A 21,799-nucleotide genomic window follows, 5' to 3' on the forward strand; every position below is an offset into this window, starting at 1 on the left:
CAAAATGTTGACTTCCCTATACATTTATTTTCCCTCTCATATTATTATTATTAATAATAATAATAACTATTAATTTGCATTTTTTCCTGCTCAGGTATTACTACCCGTCTCTGTCTTCATTGACGTGTACCGCTAGAGAACCCAGGAACTGAGGAAAACTAGGATAAATTTCCTAATTAGAGATTTCGCACCAAGACAAAAAGGTCTTAATGAGTTGCATTGAAATGCCTGTCAGTGTGTGTGTGTGTGTGTGTGTGTCACACACACACACACACACACACACACCATTTTTTCACACCACTTATTTACCAACGGCCCACGGGGCTACCTCTGTGTCTCCTTTGTTAAAATTTTAATTTGCCTTATTTTTCTCGCCTTTGATGTCAAAAAAACTGACCTACAAGTCTTTGAAGTTCCTTATTAGAGGGGAAATTAATTTTACTCCCTGGCACACACGTTTTTATTTTAGTTTTCAGCTTCTCCACCTTACTGTATCTCTTGCCCTACTGTGTTAGAGAAACCACTCCAAAATTCGGTGCGAAAGAGACTTAATGGGGGCGGGGGGCGTAAGAGAATGAAACTAGACTTTCAATCTGTCTTAGTGGAGGTAACTCCAACATATACAGGAATAGATTGCTGAATTTGTGGAGTGGGTGGTTGACGGAAATATTCTCTCAACATTTCTTTTTTTTTTTACCAGCAATAAATAAACTGGATGATGATTAACGTTAAAAATCCACAGTTCTATACAAATCACTGTCTTAACTCTCTCCACCCTGTTTTTCCCCAATAGACACAGTTGCTTCAATTTCCAGTGAAGGGAGAGAAATAACGATACAACTACCACTACTACTACTACTACTAATAATAATAATAATACTTTATTTAAAGCAACAACTCTGGGGCAGGGTTAAAGCTGTGTAAAACACCGAACTGATTGGCGATTTTCAACCAGATTTGAAAAGCATTCAAATGAAAGCCAGCGACGTCAGTAAACGGAGGGCGGGAGGGGGAGGGAGCCAGGGAGAGAAACCCAGAGAGAGAGATTGACTTAAAAGAAAGAGGAGGGGCTTACGAGAGAGACTCCGACTGTCAATCAAAGGCGGGAGTTCCAATAATCTCCAGCAATCTGTTAGGACCTGACCTGCAGTCCACTCAGATCAATAGGAAAAGTGAAGGGAGAAAGAGCCGGAGGATCGTTACGCAGCAGCGGCCGGAGGAGGACGAAGAAGAGGAGGAAAAGGCGGAGGAGGAGGCACACTCCCCCCCCCCCGGCCTCGCCTGGTCTCCACCCTACCTTCCTCCCTCCCCACCCCCATCCCCCTAACCCACCCAACACCACCAATGTCTGGCAGAGTTTCTGAGAGATACTAAAAAGTGCAGGCAAGCAAAGGCGAAGGATCCGGCTTCTTTTTCTGCTTCTGCCTCTCTCTCTCTCTCCTTTCTCTCTCTCTTTTCCTTTCCTCCCCCCTCCCTCTTTCCCCTCCCCTCTTTCCTCCCCCCCTTTCCTTTCCTTCTCCCCCCACCCCACCCCACCCCACCCCACCCCACCCCTCTCCACAAACCCCGCCATGGCATTTTCCCAGTTGGGATACCAGTATATCCGGCCGATCTACCCGTCGGATCGCCAAGGGAACGGCAGCTCCCGGAACGGGGCAGAGCTTAGCCCGTCAGGGACGCTTACCAACGTACTCTCCTCCATGTACGGAGCGCCTTACGCAGCAGCCGCGGCTGCTCAGGGATACGGAGCTTTTCTGCCCTACACCGCGGAGCTACCCATCTTCCCGCAGCTGGTAAGGAAAGCACGGATTTCTCCCCCTCTCTCTTCCCCCCCACCCCTTGATCTCCAACTCCGTAGCTCCCCCTTAAAAAAAAAAAAAAGCAAGCCCCCCCCCCCTTCTTCCCTCCGTGTGTTTCCCTCCGCGATGTGACTTTGTACAGCAGCGAACGCAAAGAGAGGCGGCGGCAAAGGGTGAAATTGACCAGAGTTCACTAGCAATTGACCAGCTCGATCTGTCTGACTCTCTCAGTCTGGTTAGAGAAAGTCCCTTTTTTTCGGCAGACGATCGAGTTTGTGAAAAATCGCCCGGCTTGGATTTATTTATTTTTAATTTTTGAACTCGCAGAAGCGGTTCGGAGACAGTTCCGGAGAGACCTGGGAGTGAGTGGCGTTGTGCTTTAAAACACCACCCGGATCCTTAAAAAAATAACACCGATTAGTCGGAAGTAAAGTGTCCCATTAACTCCAAGGCAGCTTCCAAATCATTCCGGGTGTATGAATGATGGGGGGGGGGGGGGGCTGAACTGAAGACGCTCTAAAAAGGAAGGAAACACCTCCACGATCGCATTTGATCGTCTTTTCCCAACTGAAGAACAATCCCATTTTTTGCCCCTTTCCTTGTTATTAATAGGCACGGGAAGGGTGGGTGGGGGGAACTCTGTCTTTAAAATTATTATTTATTATTATTATTACCTTGTAAGCCAAAGTATCCGGCTTGGGAATCCAAGAAATATCATTATATAATGCAAACGTGGGGCCTTAGGTTTCTTTTATTCTTTTGAAGGGGGAGTCTGTTTTTAATAGAGAGTTGTTAAAAGTTTGTGTTGTTGTTTTTTAAAAACAACAACAAATATTCACGGTTTAAAAATATAGTTGCAAAAGGCCATTTCTAGGCCTGTGTGTTATGTTTGTTTTTCAAATGAAAGCTGGGGGGAATCTAACAACTCCCCACCCCCATACATATACAATCCAACACCCTAACACAGAGAGAGCGAGCAAGAGAGAGGGGGGGGGGAAGCAGATATATCTGCTTGTATCCCCCCCCCCCCCGGGTGAGGCAGTTTTAAAAGGGATTATCAGCAACACCAGCGTTATCCAAAGGGGGTTGTAGAGAGACGAGGTGAGGCACCGAAATCCTAGCAGGGATTCTGCACACTACAGACCGTAAGCTACTTTTTACTTCTGCAAAGTTACAAGCAGCGGATGTAAAACTCCAATAATACTCACCAGTTCTAAAGGGCATTAGGTATAAGGCCCATTTCGCCTCGTTCTCAGAATATATATTATGAATATATATTATGAAAGAATAATCCATTCAACCCAAATTTGAAGCTGTTTCGAGACGGTGTTTCTTCAGATCTGGAACCGACGCTCGAACGTGAAAGGCCGAAGGAGTTTGAAGACAGGAGGGAGGAAACCCCTTTTAACACGACGCAATACACACAGAGAGAGACAGACAGGCAGACATATACATATATATTGTATAGATATAGGTGAGTGAATTAAACGTGGCTAGGAAACTTTTAGAATTCTATTCCACGTGGAGATGGCTGTGTGGATTTGGGGTGGATAGAAATAATGGATATATTCCCCACACACACACACACACATTTCATTCGGTTCCATCTCTTACCACCACCACCACCCCGAAAATTGGAGATAAAAACAGAAAGTGGATCTTCTCCTCCCCCCCCCCCTTTAAAAAAAATTTTTTTTGCGGACTTAAAAGAGGTATCCGCTTTCGGGTTTCACAGCAGTCTTCGTCACCACGCAGAAGGACAAGTTAACATGGTCCCCTCGAATATATCGTTGTACCTGCTGTGTATCTGCCACTATTTGGGACTAGGGTGGGCCATTGTAGCCCCCCCCCCCCGCGCGCGGACGCACGCAGGGTCCTTGAGAGGCCCTTTCCGTGGCCTGCTTGTTTCTCCGGGTAACCCCCTCCCACCTTTCTCCCTTCTAGGGTGCCCAGTATGAGCTGAAAGACAGCCCCGGCGTGCAGCACCCGGCTTTTCCTCACCACCACCCGGCTTTCTACCCCTACGGGCAGTACCAGTTCGGCGACCCGTCGAGGCCCAAGAACGCCACGCGGGAGAGCACCGGCACCCTCAAGGCCTGGCTGAGCGAGCACCGCAAGAACCCGTACCCGACCAAGGGCGAGAAGATCATGCTGGCCATCGTCACCAAGATGACCCTCACGCAGGTCTCCACCTGGTTCGCCAACGCCCGGCGGCGGCTCAAGAAGGAGAACAAGATGACCTGGGCCCCGCGGAGCCGCACCGACGAGGAGGGCGACTCCCACGGCAGCGAGCACGACGAGGAGGACGGCGAGGGCGACAGGCGGGGCCCGGACGACGAGGAGATCGACCTGGAGAACCTCGACGCGGAGAGCGCGGAGAGCGGCGCGCCGGGGGCCGCGGGGGGGCAGCTCCTCCTGGGCGGGGGGGGCGACGAGGGGGACGAGGACGACGACGACGGGGACGAGGACGCGGCGGCGCGTTCGGCGCTGCTGCCCTCCGACGCCAAAAGCACCGACTCCGAGGGCTCCGACGGCGGCTTCGAGGACTTGCCCGGCGCGCAGGAGCGCTTCTTGAAGGCCCTGGAGGCCCGGCGGCGCGCATCGTCGCGGGAGCTGGCTCTGCAGCTGCAGCCGCGCCGACCCTCTTCGCCGCGGACCCCCCCGACGGCTCCCAGCCCAGCCTTGCAGCCGCGGCCGCAGCCAGCCGCGAAGCCCAAGATCTGGTCCTTAGCGGAGACGGCCACCAGCCCGGATAACCCGTCGCGGAAATCTCCCCCCGGCGGCTGCTCCCCCCCTGCGGCCGCGGCCACCCCTCAGAGCCTCCAGCTGGTGGGAGCCCCCCAGCCGCCCCCAGCCGCCGCTGCCCCTCCGACAGCCCCGGGCCCCGCGCACAGACTGGTCTCGGCTTGCCCGCTTGGCAAGTTCGCCAGCTGGCCCAGCCGCCCGTTCTCGGCCCAGCCCCCCCACCATCACCACCACCACCACCACCACCCGCTGGCCTTACTGAACACTCCCCATCTCCTGGGACTCGGGGGGGCCAATCCTAGCGCGGCCCCCAACGCGGCGGCGGCGGCGATTGCTGCTTTCTCCGGACCCGCGGACCAAGCGCAGAGCGCGGAGTCCTCCGGAACAGGTAACCTTACTCGACGGGGATGAGAGAGAGGAGGCGGACGGACCCGAGGAGAGGGGAGAACAGGGCCATGGGGGATCTAGAAATATATTGCGGGGGGGCGGGAGACTGAGACTTCCTCCTTCCGAGGGCGATTCGGCCCATTTTTTAAACAAATGACCCTCTGGAGTCTCTCAAAGCAGATACAGATATGGGGCGGGACACGGGCACACGCACACGCAGGCCGTTCTTCTGAAGGCGTTTCAGCGCATTTTAAACGACGTCCCTCTGGATTCAGGTTTGCTCAGAAAATCAGTTCCGTGGAAGACGTTGCAGCAGGACTGCAGGATCCTAAAGTTACAAGATTGAAGTTTCATTTTGACGGGGCGGGGGGAAGCATGCAAATGTAATTCCAGGGACTTATTTCTGAGTAAACACCCCAAGGAACACCTCTGCTCATCTTTTAAGAACCGGGGGGCGGGGGGGAGAGAGAAGCGTTCCAAACAATTCCGAAAAAATAAAATAAAGAAAACCCTCAAGAGTTTCAGACTCAACAACAGCTGAACGTGGGAACAAGGCGAGGCAGGTTCAATAGTCCAGTTTCTGGTCTCTCTAACCGCCCACCCCCCAAAAAATAATTTCCCAAGGAAGATCTAGCTTTATTTGTCATTCGTCTAAACTTCAGACACGAAAAGTTTCATTTATTTTTTCAGAAAGAGACCTGAAGTTCTCACCCACTTTCCCTCCTGCCTGGATCGGTTCCTTTCTCGTGTTTGATGGGGTTGCGAGCCACACTCGTGACCTTCGATCACTCGCTGGCGGTTCTTTAAGAAAATAGATACATCAGAAAGGTTATACGTGGGCCTTCGGGAGAGTATATTGGGCTCCGAAAGTGGGGTGGGGTGGGGGGAGATTCCAGTCTCTCCCTACTATAGAGCCGCTAGTCACTTTGGTCAAAACTGGTTGTTGATGATGGCATCATTTGCCTTAAAAAGAAAAGAGCGAAAGGCAGCACATTAAATCACCCCCACCACATACACTGCGATTCTATCTGCTTGGAAAGAAGTTCCAAGTCTGAAATCAAAGGGGTTTTACTTCCAAGTAAAATGTGTTTGGAGATCCAGGTGTTCTGTAACCTTAGTTATACACACTTGGCAGTGCAATCCTGTACATGTCTACTCAGAAGAAAGCTCCGCTGAATTCAGTGGACTTACTCCCAGGTAAATATGTATAGATTCCAGCCCAAATGGTCAAACAGTTCCCACTGAAATCAGGGATCTGTTTTCATACTGGAGTGTCTTGAGTCTGTGTTCTCTAACAGTTGGTTTTTGTTTTCTGTTTGTTTTTAATGTACTGAGTTCTTAACAGTGGCTTGAATTCAGGGCCTGTTAGTAGCAAATCCAAGGTGTTTTTTTTTTAAAGGAACTTTTTTTTCTTTGTTTGCTTTTGTTTGTTTTAGATCGATCTAGTGCCTTGGAAGTAGAGAAAAAGTTAATAAAGACAGCTTTCCAACCAGTTCAGAGGCGGTAAGAGATTATCTATGTCCTAGAGGATACATGAAAAGACAGACTCCCCCCAACCCCAAAAAGAGAGAGAGAGAGAGAGAGAGAAGCTTGTTTAGAAACGAGTTTCACTGGAATCAATGGGACTTGTTGCCATGTAAACTGCAATCTCATACACACTTACTTGGGAGTAAATGCCATTGAATTGACTGGGATTGACTTCCAAGCAACCATGCAAGAGATTTGGCTGCATGCATATTTAGGATTGGAGGAGAGTTATAAATGGCCAATTTTCCACCCCTTTGAGTTTCTGCTCAAAGTCTGCTGTAGTGGGCTTTTGTTCCTTGTAGTGTGATATGAAATTTGGTTATTGGGAAAAGATCAAATGTCAGTTTGATAGACTTCCTAAAAACTAGGGCTTGTGAGATGCAAAGGTCTTATATCTGTAACTGTGTCTTTTTTTAGTTTTGCTAGAACATACTGGGTGACAGAAAACTCTGCATTCCCTCCATCCTCCATCCAGCTCCATTTTAATCATGCAGTGCAAAACTGGCCATATTTAAGGATCGGATTAATGGCCAACTATATATGAAGCAGAGTGGGCAGATTAATGTGAACGGGGGGAGGGGGATACCTGTGGGTGGGTGTGATGTGTGTGTATTTATATTCACACATAAACACCTATTGTGTATGTGTGAGTGTGAATATGAGAGAGAGAGAGAGAGAGAGAGAGAGAGAAAAATTCTATATACACACTCAGACATGCACACACAGAGAGTTCATAGCTGTATAATATAGTCTTTACCTATAGCTCCTACAGGTAAAGTCTATAGTGGCTATAAACTGTGTGTGTGTATACACACACAATCTCTCTCTCTCTCTCTCTCTCTCTCTCTCTCCCTCCCTCCCTCTCTCTGTCACACACATGGACACACACGCGCACACAGGCATCAGTTTGATTCAAGACAGAATTAAGTATCTGTAAGCCCATTGGAATCAATGGATTGTGTTGTGGTTTATACATATGGAAGATACTGAGTAGAATATAGCAGTGAAACAGTGTTATGCCCAAGATTGCTTGAAACTGCTGAAAAAGTCAGGACTCTTTGGCCTGCAAAATAAATAAATAAATAAATAAATAAGGATCATGTCCGTAATGTACTGGAACTCCTTATAAAATTGCAGAGAAGTGGCTGTATTAGTCTTGCAGCAAAAATAACGAAGAGTGTTCTGACACCTTAAAGACTAATGTATGTACTGTGGCATCAGGTTTTATGGACTATAGGGAAGAGCTGACCAAGGGGGTTCCAAAAATCCATGAAAACCGATGCCCCAATAAATCTGTTAATCTTTGGGATGCCATGAAATTCCACATAAAATTAGAATCATTGCTGATAATTGCTTTCAATATTTGCAAAGACTTTTGTTACCAATTAAAGAAAGTCTCAGTTGCGATGCAATCTTGCATATTAGATGACCAGTTAAATCACTATTCAAGATACACACACACACACAAATATATATATATATATATATACACACACATATTTTCTGTGTCCCTTTTCTTCTAGGCCTCAAAACCAACTTGATGCAGCTATGGTTCTATCTGCGTTGTCATCATCATAGTTAATTTTTTTAATTATTGTTCTAATGATTGTAAAATAAAATTCTCTGTATAGTTACAACTTGTACGCATGCCCATGTATTAAATGAAAAGGAAAAAAAAAAGATACAAAAGCCAAGACCCCCTCCCTCACCCCTGCTTCTGTATCTGTACTATCATCTGGATTAGCTGAATTTGTGAGGTTTTTTGGAAGTCCAGTGAGAAATAGGCATCTTTAATTTTTTTTTGTATATATAGTTTTAAAAAAATGTACATACGTGTGAACCAAATTGTACAAGAAAGTATATATTTTTGGCTAATAAACTGTTGCCACTTTGACTACAATCTTCTGATACCTACTGGAATTATTACTATTACGGTGTTAGTATGAAATCTTTAAACCAGTTCTGAAAGATTTTTCATTGCATTCAAAGGTTGCCAAAACTAGATGTCTTGACTTTCTATAATTTTGTGAATGGATATCAGTAGGAATTCTGAGTCCAGCATGCAGTTATGGACTACAAGGAAATGTGGTGTGGTGTGGTCTGTTGTGTGAATGTGCATAGGGGGGGGGGCAGGGGCGGGGACTGAAAAAGCATTATCAATGAGAAAGAAAATCAAGTTTTTGTGAAACAGATTTTCTTTTGATGTAGAGAATACGTTTCATGTTTGCCAGCACTGGTCTATTTGCTGTAGCAAAGTTGTTGTTAACAACAACAACAACAACAACATCATCATGCATCCCGCATAACAATGCTTAATTATGCATAATTATTATTATGCATTATTATTATGCATAAAAAATCGCACTGGGACCCTCTGTCCTGATCTAGAAACACCTCTCATTGCTCTGTTCAAAGACGTTTTACTTGAAAGCACGTTCCTCCGATTTAAATGGCCCTTACTTCCAAGTTGCACGTTCCTAGGCGAGAACGCTCTGAGTTGTGTGTGTGTTTTGTTTTTAAATCTGCAACCGTGTGTAGCCTCCGTATCCATAGCCAACCGTTGTTCTCTCTATGGGATTGTTTAAACCGGTTTTAAAAGCCAAGGACTTCGAGGTGTTGCTGTTATTTTTCAGCCCCTTTCTTCTTTTCCGGGGGAGTTTATGGATCGGGCTGTCGCTCTGAGACAGCTGTTGCCTGGGCTGGTTGGGGACAGACAGGCTGAGAAAGTCACGCGTGTATTCTTCTCTGTCCTTTCCCCCTGCTAAACAGCCACAACGTCGGAGCGGGGCGGGAGAGGGGGAGTAGGGGAAAGAAAGAAAGACTCTCCCCACTTTTTCCTTCTCTTCTTGAAAGAGATCTGGATTAAGAGCAAAGTCTGTTGCTGGCTGAACTAGCAGCGAACGGGAGGGGCTGGGAAAAAGGCAGGATCACTATCTCCTGTGATAATTTTATATTCATTATCCAACCGTTTCTATTTAATAAAAAAAGCCCCCAGAAAGTGAGAGAGGGACAAGAATCCGCTAGGTTGACTTGTTGGAGGGAGGGAGCTGGAGCGAAACCTGAAACTCCAGCGCCCTCTGCAGGCGGAAAGCGCCCGGACAGTTTTGCAGTACCCTCTTGGGATGGGCAACCTAAGACTCTCTGCATCTTTACTCGGGAGTAAGTCTCAATAAAACCAGTGGTACCTTACTCCCCGGTAAGTCTGCATGGGCTTGCAGCCTCGGTTGCTTTCCTCGCCTTTCCTGCCTGCATTCCTTCCTTAATAATCTTTCTTTTTATCCCCACCTTCAAAGGCAGGAGATCCGTTTCATTCGTTTTGTTTTCCTGCGACTTCTGGAAGTGTGTTTTTTGCCCTCTTTTAAGGAAGGCTCTCTGGTCGTTTTCCCATCGGGATTTGCGGTGCAAAACAAACAACTACCCCCCCCCCATTCTACCCTGTGATACATCTCTAAGTGGGATGGGGGGGGGTGGAAAGAGAGGGAGAATTCTGCAGTCTAGTGTAGTAGGCCAGGGAAGCATTTGTGGACTTCTGGAGAGAACTGGTGAGCGATGGAAGATGCCAGGAGCAACCTAAAATTCGCCTCCAATATGATCTATGACACCCCAAGGACCTTATTACCCGGTGTTGTTAGCTATTGATTTCCCTTCATCCTCCCCGCCCGGATATGGAGCGAGTCCGGGGAAGGGTGGTGGGGAGATTAGAAGAAAAAGAAAACTTCTCGAGATGTTAACGTCTGGAGGAAAGAACAGTCCTGCAAGAGCTTTGTTGTGTTGGTAAGGAAAAATTAATACGTTGGTTAAAAGGGTGCAGAATGGCAAGAGATAACAGAGCCATTTCGCAAACTGCGATGCTTTCCTTTGAGGTTTGGCTGGGCGTGCTCATGATGTTCGCAGTGAAAAACAGAGCTTTTTCGTGTGTTCACAAGAGACGCATCAAAGGCAAACAGCCAAACACGGGGGTTCACTTAGCGTTTAACTTCTGAACATCCTGCGATAAGTGTGAAAGAAGTGTGAAAGAAGTGTGTGTGTGTGTATTTATATATATGCATATGTATGTATATACACAAACGGAGTATTTTGCTCTAAATTAGTACAAAGCCTATTATCTATCTATCTATCTATCTATCTATCTATCCTAGGCTTTGTAATGCTAATTTAGAACAAGAGGCTGCTCCATTTGTTAGGAGAACCCTCAAGGTTAAGAAGGCGACAATCATAGGCATGCTTTCTTGGACGTAAGCCCCACTGAACTAAGTAAACTTGTGAGTAAACATGATGTGAGGCTCGGGGGCCCCTCTCTGCAATGAACCTGGAAGGCAACTGGAAGTACCTTGGGCAGTATTTTTTAAAAATCTTCATTAAGTCTCTCTCCCCACCCCCACCCCATGCATGCTCAAGAGAAATCAGTTAAAATTGCAACGTTGGAACTGGTTGTGGATATTCCGTTGTTCAAACATGATTGGCTGGAATGTTAAAACGTCATAGATTTTTCATTCATAAGGCAGCTCTCCCAGCCCGCCCCCTTCGCCCACCACCTCAGTTTCACTTTCGGGGAGCGGGGGAGAGAACTGCCTACCAATCTATCTAACCACTTTCCTTCCTTCCTATGTCACAGCAGATTCCTGGGCATTCTTACTCAGAAGTAATTCCCACTGTGCTCAATAGAGCTTACTCCCAAGTATGTGCACATAGCATTTCATCCGGTGAAAATAACTGGCATCAGTCCCCCCACTGCGATGTGCTGAACTACAACTTCCATTACCCCCAGTCAGCATGGACCATGTTTGGGGAGGGGGTCAATGGAAGCTGTAGTCCAACACATATAGAGGACACCAGGGGGAAGGTGGACTAGGCTGCAGCTGACTCTCCCTTTCCCCTCCCTTCCCAAATTTGGCTGTAATTTTAAAAATCTGCAAAGTTTTGCATGTGAATCTAAAGCTTCAGTACCCCCACCCCCAAAAAAGAGAGAGGAAGAGGGAGGAGGGGAGAAAATCAGCTCCATTTCCTTGGCAAAGTGTTGAAAATTGGCCAGCTTTGCCAGAGGTCAAACCGCTTAAAGTCACTTCAGTTCTACCTGCCAGTTTGAGAGGGCTGGAGGGGGAAAAATAAAGCTTTTTCAGCCTGAAAAGAATTGTGGATTTAGAAAAAGGGGGAGGGATTTTTTTTTTTCAAAAAGTGCGGAGGGGGTCCTAAAGTTGTCTGTGCCCATTAAGAAAATTAAAGTAGACACTTCTCTGGTAGTTCTGACTCCTTCTAAGCTTTAGAATTCAGGAATCAGGAAGTCGTGTGTAATCAAATCAAAACCATCCCAGACCCACTCCACTTCCTAACTCTCCCTTTCTGTAAGTTTTTCTACTCCCCCACCCCCCTCTTGCCCAATCCATTTATTTCTTTGGTGGTTAGCTTCCAAGTTTGGTAATTATGGAATATTACATATTAAACCAAACTACAAATCAGGCCTGTAATGAGGTTGATCCAAGGCCCTGTTAGATCTAATAAAGCAAGATGGGTACAGATAAACTGGGGTTGCCAAATTTATGTATGTATGTATGTATTTTATTACGTTTAAAAGAAAGCATGAGAAAGCTGGTAGCTGTGTTAGTTGGCTGAGCAAAGAGGAGAATTGATAAGTACTCCTATTGGGATATCTGAATGCTTAAAGTGCTGCTTACTTTGAAATCCAGGTGTCTTTAATCAGCTACAGCAGCATTCGGATTAAGAGATACCTAGACTGTAAACTTTTGTGCAACTTACCTGGAAGTAAACCTCATTGAACACAGTCTGGTTTACTTTGGATGCATAGGATTGTGCCATAAAACTGGCTGTGTGTGTGTGTGTTAGACTACCTGTATTTTACAATGAGGCTGTCACCTTTTACAATTAGGGCCATTTCACATGGACTTTCACATTACAAGAGATACGGGGTTGCCATTGAAAATGAGCTCTCCACTTCCATACCAAGTAGTAAAACTTACCCATGTCCTGATGACAGCATGTTGGGCATTTTCACATCTCCATGAGCAGTATCCAATTATCAGGAGAGGATAGGGCGGGAAACGCACTCTATAATGATCCTGGGACATGGGGTTACATTTAATATATTTCTTACTATGCATTACTGGAGAAGTAAATGTGTGCATGTCATTTTCAGCGGCATCTCTGTGTTTCTCTTGTAATGTATTGTTCTGCCTTCAAAATGGTTTTGAGCCTCTCTGATACTCTCTCAGAGCATGTGTGAATGTTATTAATCCAAGACAGAAAGTGTTTATGTGTGCAGAGATAGAAGGTGAGGGAAGCCATTATTAAACTGAATGTGCTTTCCAGCCTATATAGGTTTTACATTAGAATTTTAGACAAGATGCAAGGAAGCTTGTAAGTATTGCGAGGGCATTCCACGAACACCTTTTATGCTGGGATGTGTCACTTGTAAAGGTTTGTGTGGGACAAAAGAGAGCCATTTTCAAACCAAATGTATGTTCTAGGTTTTACATTTGAAATTATGGGAAATGCAAAATGTGACTTTTTTTTTCTGCATTCTCTCTCCCTTCCACCCCACTGCCCCAAATCTCCATTTTCTTTACTTGTATATTCTACAAACATATGGCAATTTGGAAGAAAACCCAATTGGATTGTCATTGTACCCTCAAGGAATCTGGGAAATGTAATTTTGTGACTGCAGAGAATTTTCAGTGAGGACTACAGATTCAGTTGCTATACTTTTCAAGGAGTGGGTGGAAAGGGGGGATGAAGCAAGCAGGACTTTGGAGGGAAAGGGCAGGGAATAGGTTTCTGAAGATGAAAGAGGTGAAAATGAGAGGGAAGGGGGAAGCAACTTGGGATGGGAGAGAAATTGGGAACTTACTTAATTTTGCATTTTTGAGCCACTTGTGTAAATGGAAACTCAATTATCCTTTGAAATGTGCTTTTCTCCAAATTTTGCAATGGAGTTTGCCAGTCAAAAAGTGTGTACAGAGATGTATATATTGGGGGAGGGAGGGGGAAATAACATTCAAAAAGGCATCATGCTTACAAAAATGTGTATATTTGGCAAAAATGCATACATGTATTAGGAGACATGTGTACAAAAATGCTTATGAATTTTTGTGCACATGTCTCCTAATACATATATGCACAAAACATACATGTCAATTTCATGCATTTAAACACACACACACACACACACACACACACACAAATTATCAGTGTTTGGGATGAACCAAATTCAAGGTTGGTAAAATGAGAAACTCAAAGAAACTGACATGGACAGATTCATCCATCCCTAGAAGCAAGATAGGCAGGTGATTTTTCAGACTACCCTGAGGAACTATGGGTATCATGAAAGCTTATCGGAGGAGGCATCCTCAGAAGAGCAGTGATGGCAAACAAACTTTTCTGAAAGACAGCTTGTCAACTGATTTCCCCCAGTAATGCTGAGCCAGAGAGAGGGCTGGATCTAGATATTTTGGAGCCTGAGGTGATGGACAAGATGGCACCCTACCTGGATATGTGTACCAAAGCCAACTGGACTGGCAGTTGAATCTTATGTGTACACTGCTGATGGGACAGCACCCTCCACAGCACCAGAGTGCAGCAGGTATAGACCTACTGAAGAATAACTGTAGCTATGCTTGAACATTCAAGCAGGACCCTTAAAGGTTGTGCCTCTAATTGCTATCATTCTGTATATACGGAGCACGAATTTTTGTTCAGTCAATTTCAACCCCAAAATATTTTCCTATCAAGTTCAGAATGGTCTCAAAGCTGCTGATGCCTAGATTTGCAGAAAAATAATAGCATCTGAAAAAAATAAATTAACAGCTCCACAATTAATTGTTAAAGTTTAAAATAATTTGTATCGCAGAGCCGAACCGTTTCAACCCCTAAATATTATCTGATCAAGTTCAGAACAGTCTCAAAACTGCCGATGCCTGGATTTGCTGAAAAATAGTCACACACCCCAAAATAAACTGACAGCTTCACAACTAATCATTAAAGCTTATAGTAATTTGTATTGTGGAGCCGAACCATTTTAACCCCTAAATATTATCCAATCGAATTTGGAATGGTCTCAAATTAAAGCTGCCAATGATTAGCAGAAAAATAATTGCACGCCCCCCCAAAATAAATTGATAGCTTTGTAATTAGTTGTTAAAGCTTATAATAATTTGTCTATAATCATGAGCCGAATGGGAATGCAATACAATTTTAATGCAAATTTAATACGAAGTTGTGAAATCTCAAGATTGAGTAAACCAGCTGATTAACGAAGTTACTAAATCATAAGTTACACACACATGATTGCAAACATTTTTGCAACAGGTACATCTAGTATGTAGCTAATATTGCAAACATAACTGGCTGATGATAAGGGTACTGCACATAATTCCTTGACAGATGAACGGTAAACTGAGAAAGAGAGGAGTCTGGATTCCTCTTCTCCCCCTCTCCCCTCATTCCCATGCTGTTTGCTGAAACAAACCTTTTGAAAAGAAATTATTTCTAATTAACATCAAGAGTTCTCACCATGAAAATAAAGATTCTCCAGGCCTGACACTGAACACATGAATTGCAGAGAAGACTGCTACATGGTGGACTTGGAAGTTCTGGATTTTTAAAGCCAACTGCTCCAATCCATCAGCCATGATTCGTGCACACAAAAGGGTCTAGAACAGCCTTCCCCTACCTGGTGCATTCCAGATTTGTCAGATTACAGACCCCATTGTCCACAGTGAGTATGGCCTTGCCCAGGGCCCACCCAAGGTATTTGGATGCCTGAGACAAAGAACAAGATGGCGCTTCTCCCATTCCATGCCCCAAAGCTGCCTGGACTGGCACTTGAAACATGCTTCAACACTGGTAATGGGACAGCATCCTGCACCACACCTGAAGGCAGCTTAGGCATGCAGCGCTCTCCTCCAACACCTTGCTGCCACCTCACAGCTTCTGCCACCAGATGCGACTGCCTTACTGTCTCATGGTAGGGCTGGTCCTGGCCCATGGGGAGTGTTGGATGGGCTCATGCAGATCAAGACTGAGGCCCAACACTGTGCCAGTGTCCCTTAGGAACTGTGCGGGCACCCTAGAATAGATTCCCTGAAATCCTCTACAACACACAAGGGTTCCAGAACACAGGCAGAGGTTCCTTGTCAAACTTGTCTAGGACGTAAGAATTCCCTCAAAGCAAAAGCCTTACAGTCACTGACATAATTCCTGTTCATCACTTACTTGCAGTATCTGAACATTCATGGTGTACGTGTGTGTGTGTGTGTGTGTGTGCGCACGTGCGTGCGTGCTGGGGAGGATCACAGCTGCTGGCTTTGCTCTGACACCCTCCATGTGTTTATCATAGCTTCCGAACAGAGTCTACACATGTACAAAAACTGTACATACCTGCAGGGATACTGATGGTGAAAACACAGCTGACACTAGGGATGCTGGAGAAATTCAAGGCAGACTAAAATGAGCTCAGATTTCCAGGAACCCGACCTGCAGAATTCGCTGCGGAGCGACCTCCTTAGGCCATGCGGAGTCCATGGACTTTCAGATTTTTAATTTTTTTTTTTACTTTCCCGAAATGTAACATTTATTCATAGGAAAATAACACGTTTCTGCTGAGACTGCTTAATATAGGTGGAGAAAAGTTGAATGGAATGGGGGACGATTTGATAAATGTCATGCACAAAGGTAAATTATCTAAATTTTTGCAAACCCTCTTACGGAATTATTTGCATATTTTTCTGCATGACGAAAAAAAATATTCGCATCCATCTGTGAGCAGATGGAGATGGAGGAACAAAAGGCCCCTGCCAATCCACGAAACACAGACAGAGTGGATTTTACGCAGTCCATACAGCCCTGACTGATGCATGACCTGGGAGACACCTGATGATAATGCCTCATACAAATGTAAATGCACACGTGTGTGTGTATGTGCGAGTTCAGTCACCACAAATATATTGTCCGAACTGATTCCTTGATGTGAAGAGAGATGAAAAGGTAAGCCACTTGGTCTGTCTGTCTGTCTGTCTGTCTGTCTGTCTTCCTTGCTAGATAACTCTTAAGACAGCCCCATCCTGGCATCTCTGGATAATCTGGACTAGAGCTCCCATCATTCCAGCCAGCATGGCAGTTGGCCACACTGGCTAGGGATGATGGGACCTGGAGTCTGTTGCATCCAGGGGGTGTTAGGCTGGGGAAAGCTGTCTTCCTTAGGCAAATCACAGAGAAATGTCTCCAGAAGAGCTGGAGTAGATTTCCACACACACACACACACACACACACACACACCTCTACAGGGGCCCCACTGCATCTCTTAACAGAACTGATAAGGCTGCCAGGTGTGAAGAGTTAACGCAAGTTAAAAGTACCAACACAGAGAAGCACCCAGGGTGACATGCTTCAAGTTTAGACAGTACAAGTTATGCAAATGCAGAGGGGTGTGCAGTATTGACATTTTGAGGTCACGGTGATAGGAATGTATTATTTATAGGCTTGGGTTACAGGAGGCCGATAAACCACATTTGAAATCTTGGAGCTTTGTAAAGCTAGAAGATTTTCCCCTTATTTTTCTTTTTTCATCTCGCTCTCTCTCTCTTGTAAGATGCACAGTGGGTATAAAGTGAACATACCTGAAGGTCTGTATTTATGCAGCCATTTCTGTAAGAGGTCTGGTTCTGTATACAAATGTAGTCCAGGAGATACAAATGTTTGTTTGTTTATTTTTTTAAAAAAAATGTATTGGGAGGGATGTAAATGTGAAGGTGTTTGTTCCATCTCTTTCCCCATATTTTCTTTTTATTAGTTATTACTTTTTTATCCCAGCCTTCCTGCAATGACCTCATGGTGCAATACATGCCCAGTTCTCCCTACCCACCCCACAACCCCTGTAAGGTAGGTTAAGGGTGCAATCCTATGCATGCTTAGACAGAAAAAGGTCCTACAACTCCCAACATTCCCCAGCTGGCATGGATGGCTAAAGCGGTACGACTTTTTTCTGTCTAAACATGCATAAGATTGTGCCCTAAGCTGAGTAGCCACTGGGCTTCATGGTTGAGTAGGAATTTGGTCCTAGTCTAGTATTCTAAAAACCACATCATCCTGGTTTTTATCCCAGGGCTCTCCCAGGAAACCCAGATTTCTTATGACACTCCTGCATCCTTGCTGCTCTTGATAAAGCTTACTGAAGTCACTGGGATATTTTGGGCCATTCCAAGCAGTTGCCCTCTTAATCGCTGCAGAAGGGGAAGATTTGGTCCACAGACCCCATGAAGCCAGTGAGACGAAAGGCACAATCCTAACACAACAGAACCCACAACTGTCTAACCTATGGCTGCAATAGAGGGAGATGAGGGCCATTCCACCAGCACTAGGGATGTTGCGGGTGTCCAGTTGGGGCTCAAGGCTCAGCGATTTCTCGCTGGCTCAGCCCCGTGGACACCAAACTGTGGATCCCAGCACTTGCCCAACTTGGCACATGCTGAGTCAGGCAAGTGCACGGCTTCCTGTTTGCTTGACAAGCTGCCATTTTGTGTAAATATGGCAGCTCAGCCTTTCATGTAAAGGCTGATTTTGTGCAAATGGGGACTGTTAAGAGGCCCATTTATGCAAAATTACAGGCATAAATGATTTTGTGTAAATGGGCCTCTTTATGGCCACCATTTGCACAAAATCAGCTTTTATGTAAAAGGCCAAGCCACCATTTTTACACAAAATAGTGGCTCGATGGGGGAGTGGGCGGCTGGGCACCACTCGCTGTATGCCTGCAGACCACCTGGCAGCTCACCGTGCAGTGAGCAGGGCCAGGTGGCCAGCTGGGGTCCAGCGCACAGCACATGAGGCAGGCTAAGGTGAATTCTCCCATCCCTACCAAGCATTGCTAAAAGACTGCTTCATTTTTTCCTCTTCCCTACCCAGCCCTTTTTCCTTGTGTGTAATGTCTTTTTAGACTCTTAAGCCTCCAGGCTTAAAACCATCTTGTTTTACTGACAGCATGTAAGCCAGTCTGGGAGCCGTGGCATAGTGGAGGCAGGGCCCAGAGGGATGCAGCCCCGGCACTTTTTCATTAGCAGGGACTCTGATGTCATCTGCCACCCCCTCCCCCCAGAATTCCTTGTTCCCTCTGAGCTTAGTTGCTATCCTCACTGTAGCTGTGGGGGGAATGAATTTTCCAAGCAACAATATATTGTTCCATGTTGGAATGCAAAGTATTTGGGATGACTTGGTCCGGAATGGGCAATTAAGACCTATTTGCTTTACCAAAGATGTGCTCCTGGTGGAGATGAAAACTCCTAGAACTGGTTTGTTGATATGGATCGACACAGCGGCCTGAAAATTTTGGACTGCCCTTGGAAACTGTCACAATGAGCTCCTGCCTTTCCAAATTTACCACTCTGTGAGTGAGTGTGTGTGTGTGTGTGTGTGTAGTTCAATCCAGTTGGATGTGTGGATGTTTCATGTTTCTGTTGGAAGGGGAGGGGGGAGATATAATGAAGGAGCTCAGGGAAGGCTAATGTTCAGGTAATGTTCAGGCGCTAAGGGAGTGTGCAAGGGGGCTGTTTAAATGAGAAGGGATCTGTCCATGAGGGCTGAGTTGGGGGGTGAAGCTTCCACAAAGTATCACATTTTGAAAACCTAAAAAGTTTGTGTTGCGTGAGTGAGTGAAAAAGATTAACACCCCTGCATTTTTTCCCAGACGTCCAATTGAAATACCTCTGCGTTACTCTCAGCTGCACTGTTTGGGGATCCCAGCTGAAGGCTGTATATCTTACAGGGCTGTACAATCATAGAAGGGGGCATGGCGTGGCTATGACTGTGGCTGTGGCTATCACGAAGGGACCCTGCACTTCTGAATTTGCTGCTGCACTACTGTCTGGGAGCTTTTTTTTTTGCTGAGGACCAGAATGAAAAGACTTTAAATAAATAACCTCCCTAGGAGGACAGCTAGGCCCTTCGGAAGCAGCGTATATGCCAATCAACTGGTGGAAATACAGGCCCGCTGGCAGGATGGAATTTGCACCTGTAGAGGATCCCCAGTATGCTGGCAGAATACTCCGCCAGTGCGAACATCCCACTGGAGGAGTTCTACCAGTGGTGCAGGGGGAAAGCAGGCACATGGAATCTGCTTAGTTAGTCCCACCCATTGTAGTCAATGAGAGGCAGACATAAATGGCTGATCTGCCACCACCACCTACCACTCTGGCCACAGTGAAACAGCAGGGCAATGGATTTGGCACATGCTCCAGCAGCGTATTTCCCCCACCCACCCCTCCCCAGTGTAACTGCAGGTAGAATTCTGCTGAAAGACTGCAAACATATATATCAGTGATGGCAAACGTCCAGCTCGTGGGCCAAATGTGGCCCCCAGGGGTTCCCCATCTGCTCTGCAAGCTGAAATATGCTGGTATTTCTGGCCCCACCCCATTTACCTTTGTCCCTGCCCAGTTCTGGAATGCAGCCCCTAAGAGCTTCTCTGAAATAGAATTTGGCCCTGAGGCTGAAAGAGGTTCTGCATCCCTGGATGCAGCACTTGTCAAGCAGCATACATCATCACCACACACCTTGCTCATATCATATGGGTTGAAAGGTGATGCGCAAAGTTGCCGTTGGTGTGAGTATACCGACCTAAAGATCATGGGTAAATGCCCTCTATGTGGCGTCATGTGCATGAGGCTCAGGGTGTAATGGAGGAGGAGGAGGAGGAGGAAATGAACTGCTTAAACTCATCTAAATGGTATCAGCTGATCTCCCGTTTATGGTTCAGCAGGGTCCATTAGATGTGGGGAGATGGACGACAGAAGCCGGCAAAGAGATAGATCGCTGAATTGCAAAGCAGAAATGTCACCCTTACCAGAGAGACAGAGTAAAGACTAGCAGGAGTATGTTGTGGAGCAGGGTGGACAACTTGTAGCCCTCCAGTTGTTTTGGTCTGCAGCTCCCATCAGCCTTAGCCATTATACCCAATGGTGAGGGAAGTTGAGAGTGTTACGCCAAAACATCTGGAGGGCCACTAGTTGCTCAACTCTGTTCTGGGAGCTGTACAGTGCAGGCTGATGTATCAGTGGTTCTCTGGGTCACTGCTGCATCAGAAGCATGGACATAGCAGACACCTGATATGCTGTGCCTGCAATACCTCCTCCTGGCCCCCTGCCTCTGTGGCACCCAAGAACAGTGGATAACTGTCGCCATAGCCATGGCTCCCTCCTCTGGTAACCTGTCTTGGTGGTGCAGGGAACAGGGCCCTGAATTCTTAGCTGCCAGTATTCCTGGTTTGAATCCCATGGTCTCTCAAAGCAGCACCGTGATTAGCCCCTGTGATTTATGCATATGTTTCCAGTGTGAGGCTCACCCTTTGGAAATGTTTTTTCTCCTTCAGATGATAGTTGGTTTGCCAGAGCCCTTGCTAGCCAGAGAAAGCTTTTAGCCTAGCTGCTTGTCCCCTCCCTCATTTTCTTGGCTGCTCTTTTCCTGTCTAATCAATTATCTACTGAGCTAGTCCTTCTCAAAGGTGAGAGCTCATTATGCATATTCATAAATCACTGCATCCAGACCTGACACTGATTGATGTAATCATCTCCCTTCCTCCACAAGGCTCAGATAGAAGGAAGGAGGCTTGGCAGGAGATTGAGACCTGTGGGTTGTCAAAAGCAGGACGCCCCCCCCCCTTGTTAGCAACAGCTTCAGTGAGAATCTCTTCCGCTTCCTATCTACTGCAGACCAAGGTACCCATCACAAGCATTTGGGGAAGGCGACAGAAACACAGAAAAGCCAGCCGGTTGCCTTCCAGCCTGTATGGATTTATTTGCTTGCTTGTTTTATTTGGAATATATACATGCTGCTCTTCAACAGCCTTGAGCAGCTTATGATAAAAAATAAAAAATAAAAAATAAAATTAGAACTGAAATTGAAAATCCTAAAACAGTAATAAGTATAATAATATCACAGTAAAACAAGACACTGCAGAACAGCACAATAAGATAAAACAGGCAGATCCTGCAACAAAACGTTGCAGTGTGGAATGGTCCTGTTCAGGGTTTCAGCCAGCCATGCCCTCTTCTAGGAGATTCCATTCCATTTACCTACTCCTACTCCCCCACCCAATTTTTTGATCCCACCCCTACAGACACGTGGCATTCTGTGGCCACTGAGTATGCTCAGTCTTCCTCGGTCTGTGTTTGGAGCCCCCTCCCCTTAAGATTCCCCTAAAAGTATTGGGGGGGGTATTTCTGCAAAGCTCAAGAGTTCCTCTGCGCCTGCTGATACCTGTCTGCTGTGTGTGGATAGTGTTATTTTGGCCACATGAGGATCAGCATTTGGGGAATGAGTGTGCTATTAATAAGTAGAAT

At 46.0% G+C, this 21,799-nt stretch overlaps 1 protein-coding gene across 1 annotated transcript; it reads left to right on the forward strand.

Annotated features, from left to right (window-relative positions):
• Positions 1–1,056: 1,056 nt before the first annotated feature.
• IRX3 (iroquois homeobox 3) lies at positions 1,057–8,356 on the forward strand. Its single transcript, XM_084812411.1, has 4 exons — positions 1,057–1,793; positions 3,744–4,932; positions 6,368–6,434; positions 7,982–8,356. Exons 1-4 carry the CDS (start codon positions 1,572–1,574, stop codon positions 8,034–8,036), a joined length of 1,533 nt encoding a protein of 510 aa, XP_084668537.1. The 5' UTR covers positions 1,057–1,571; the 3' UTR covers positions 8,037–8,356.
• The last annotated feature ends 13,443 nt before the right edge of the window (positions 8,357–21,799 follow it).

The sequence above is a fragment of the Heloderma suspectum genome, chromosome 8 (genome assembly GCF_057233095.1).
Source record: "Heloderma suspectum isolate Gila_16-S chromosome 8, 16-S_ref, whole genome shotgun sequence".
NCBI classification, from domain to species: Eukaryota; Metazoa; Chordata; class Lepidosauria; order Squamata; family Helodermatidae; genus Heloderma; species Heloderma suspectum.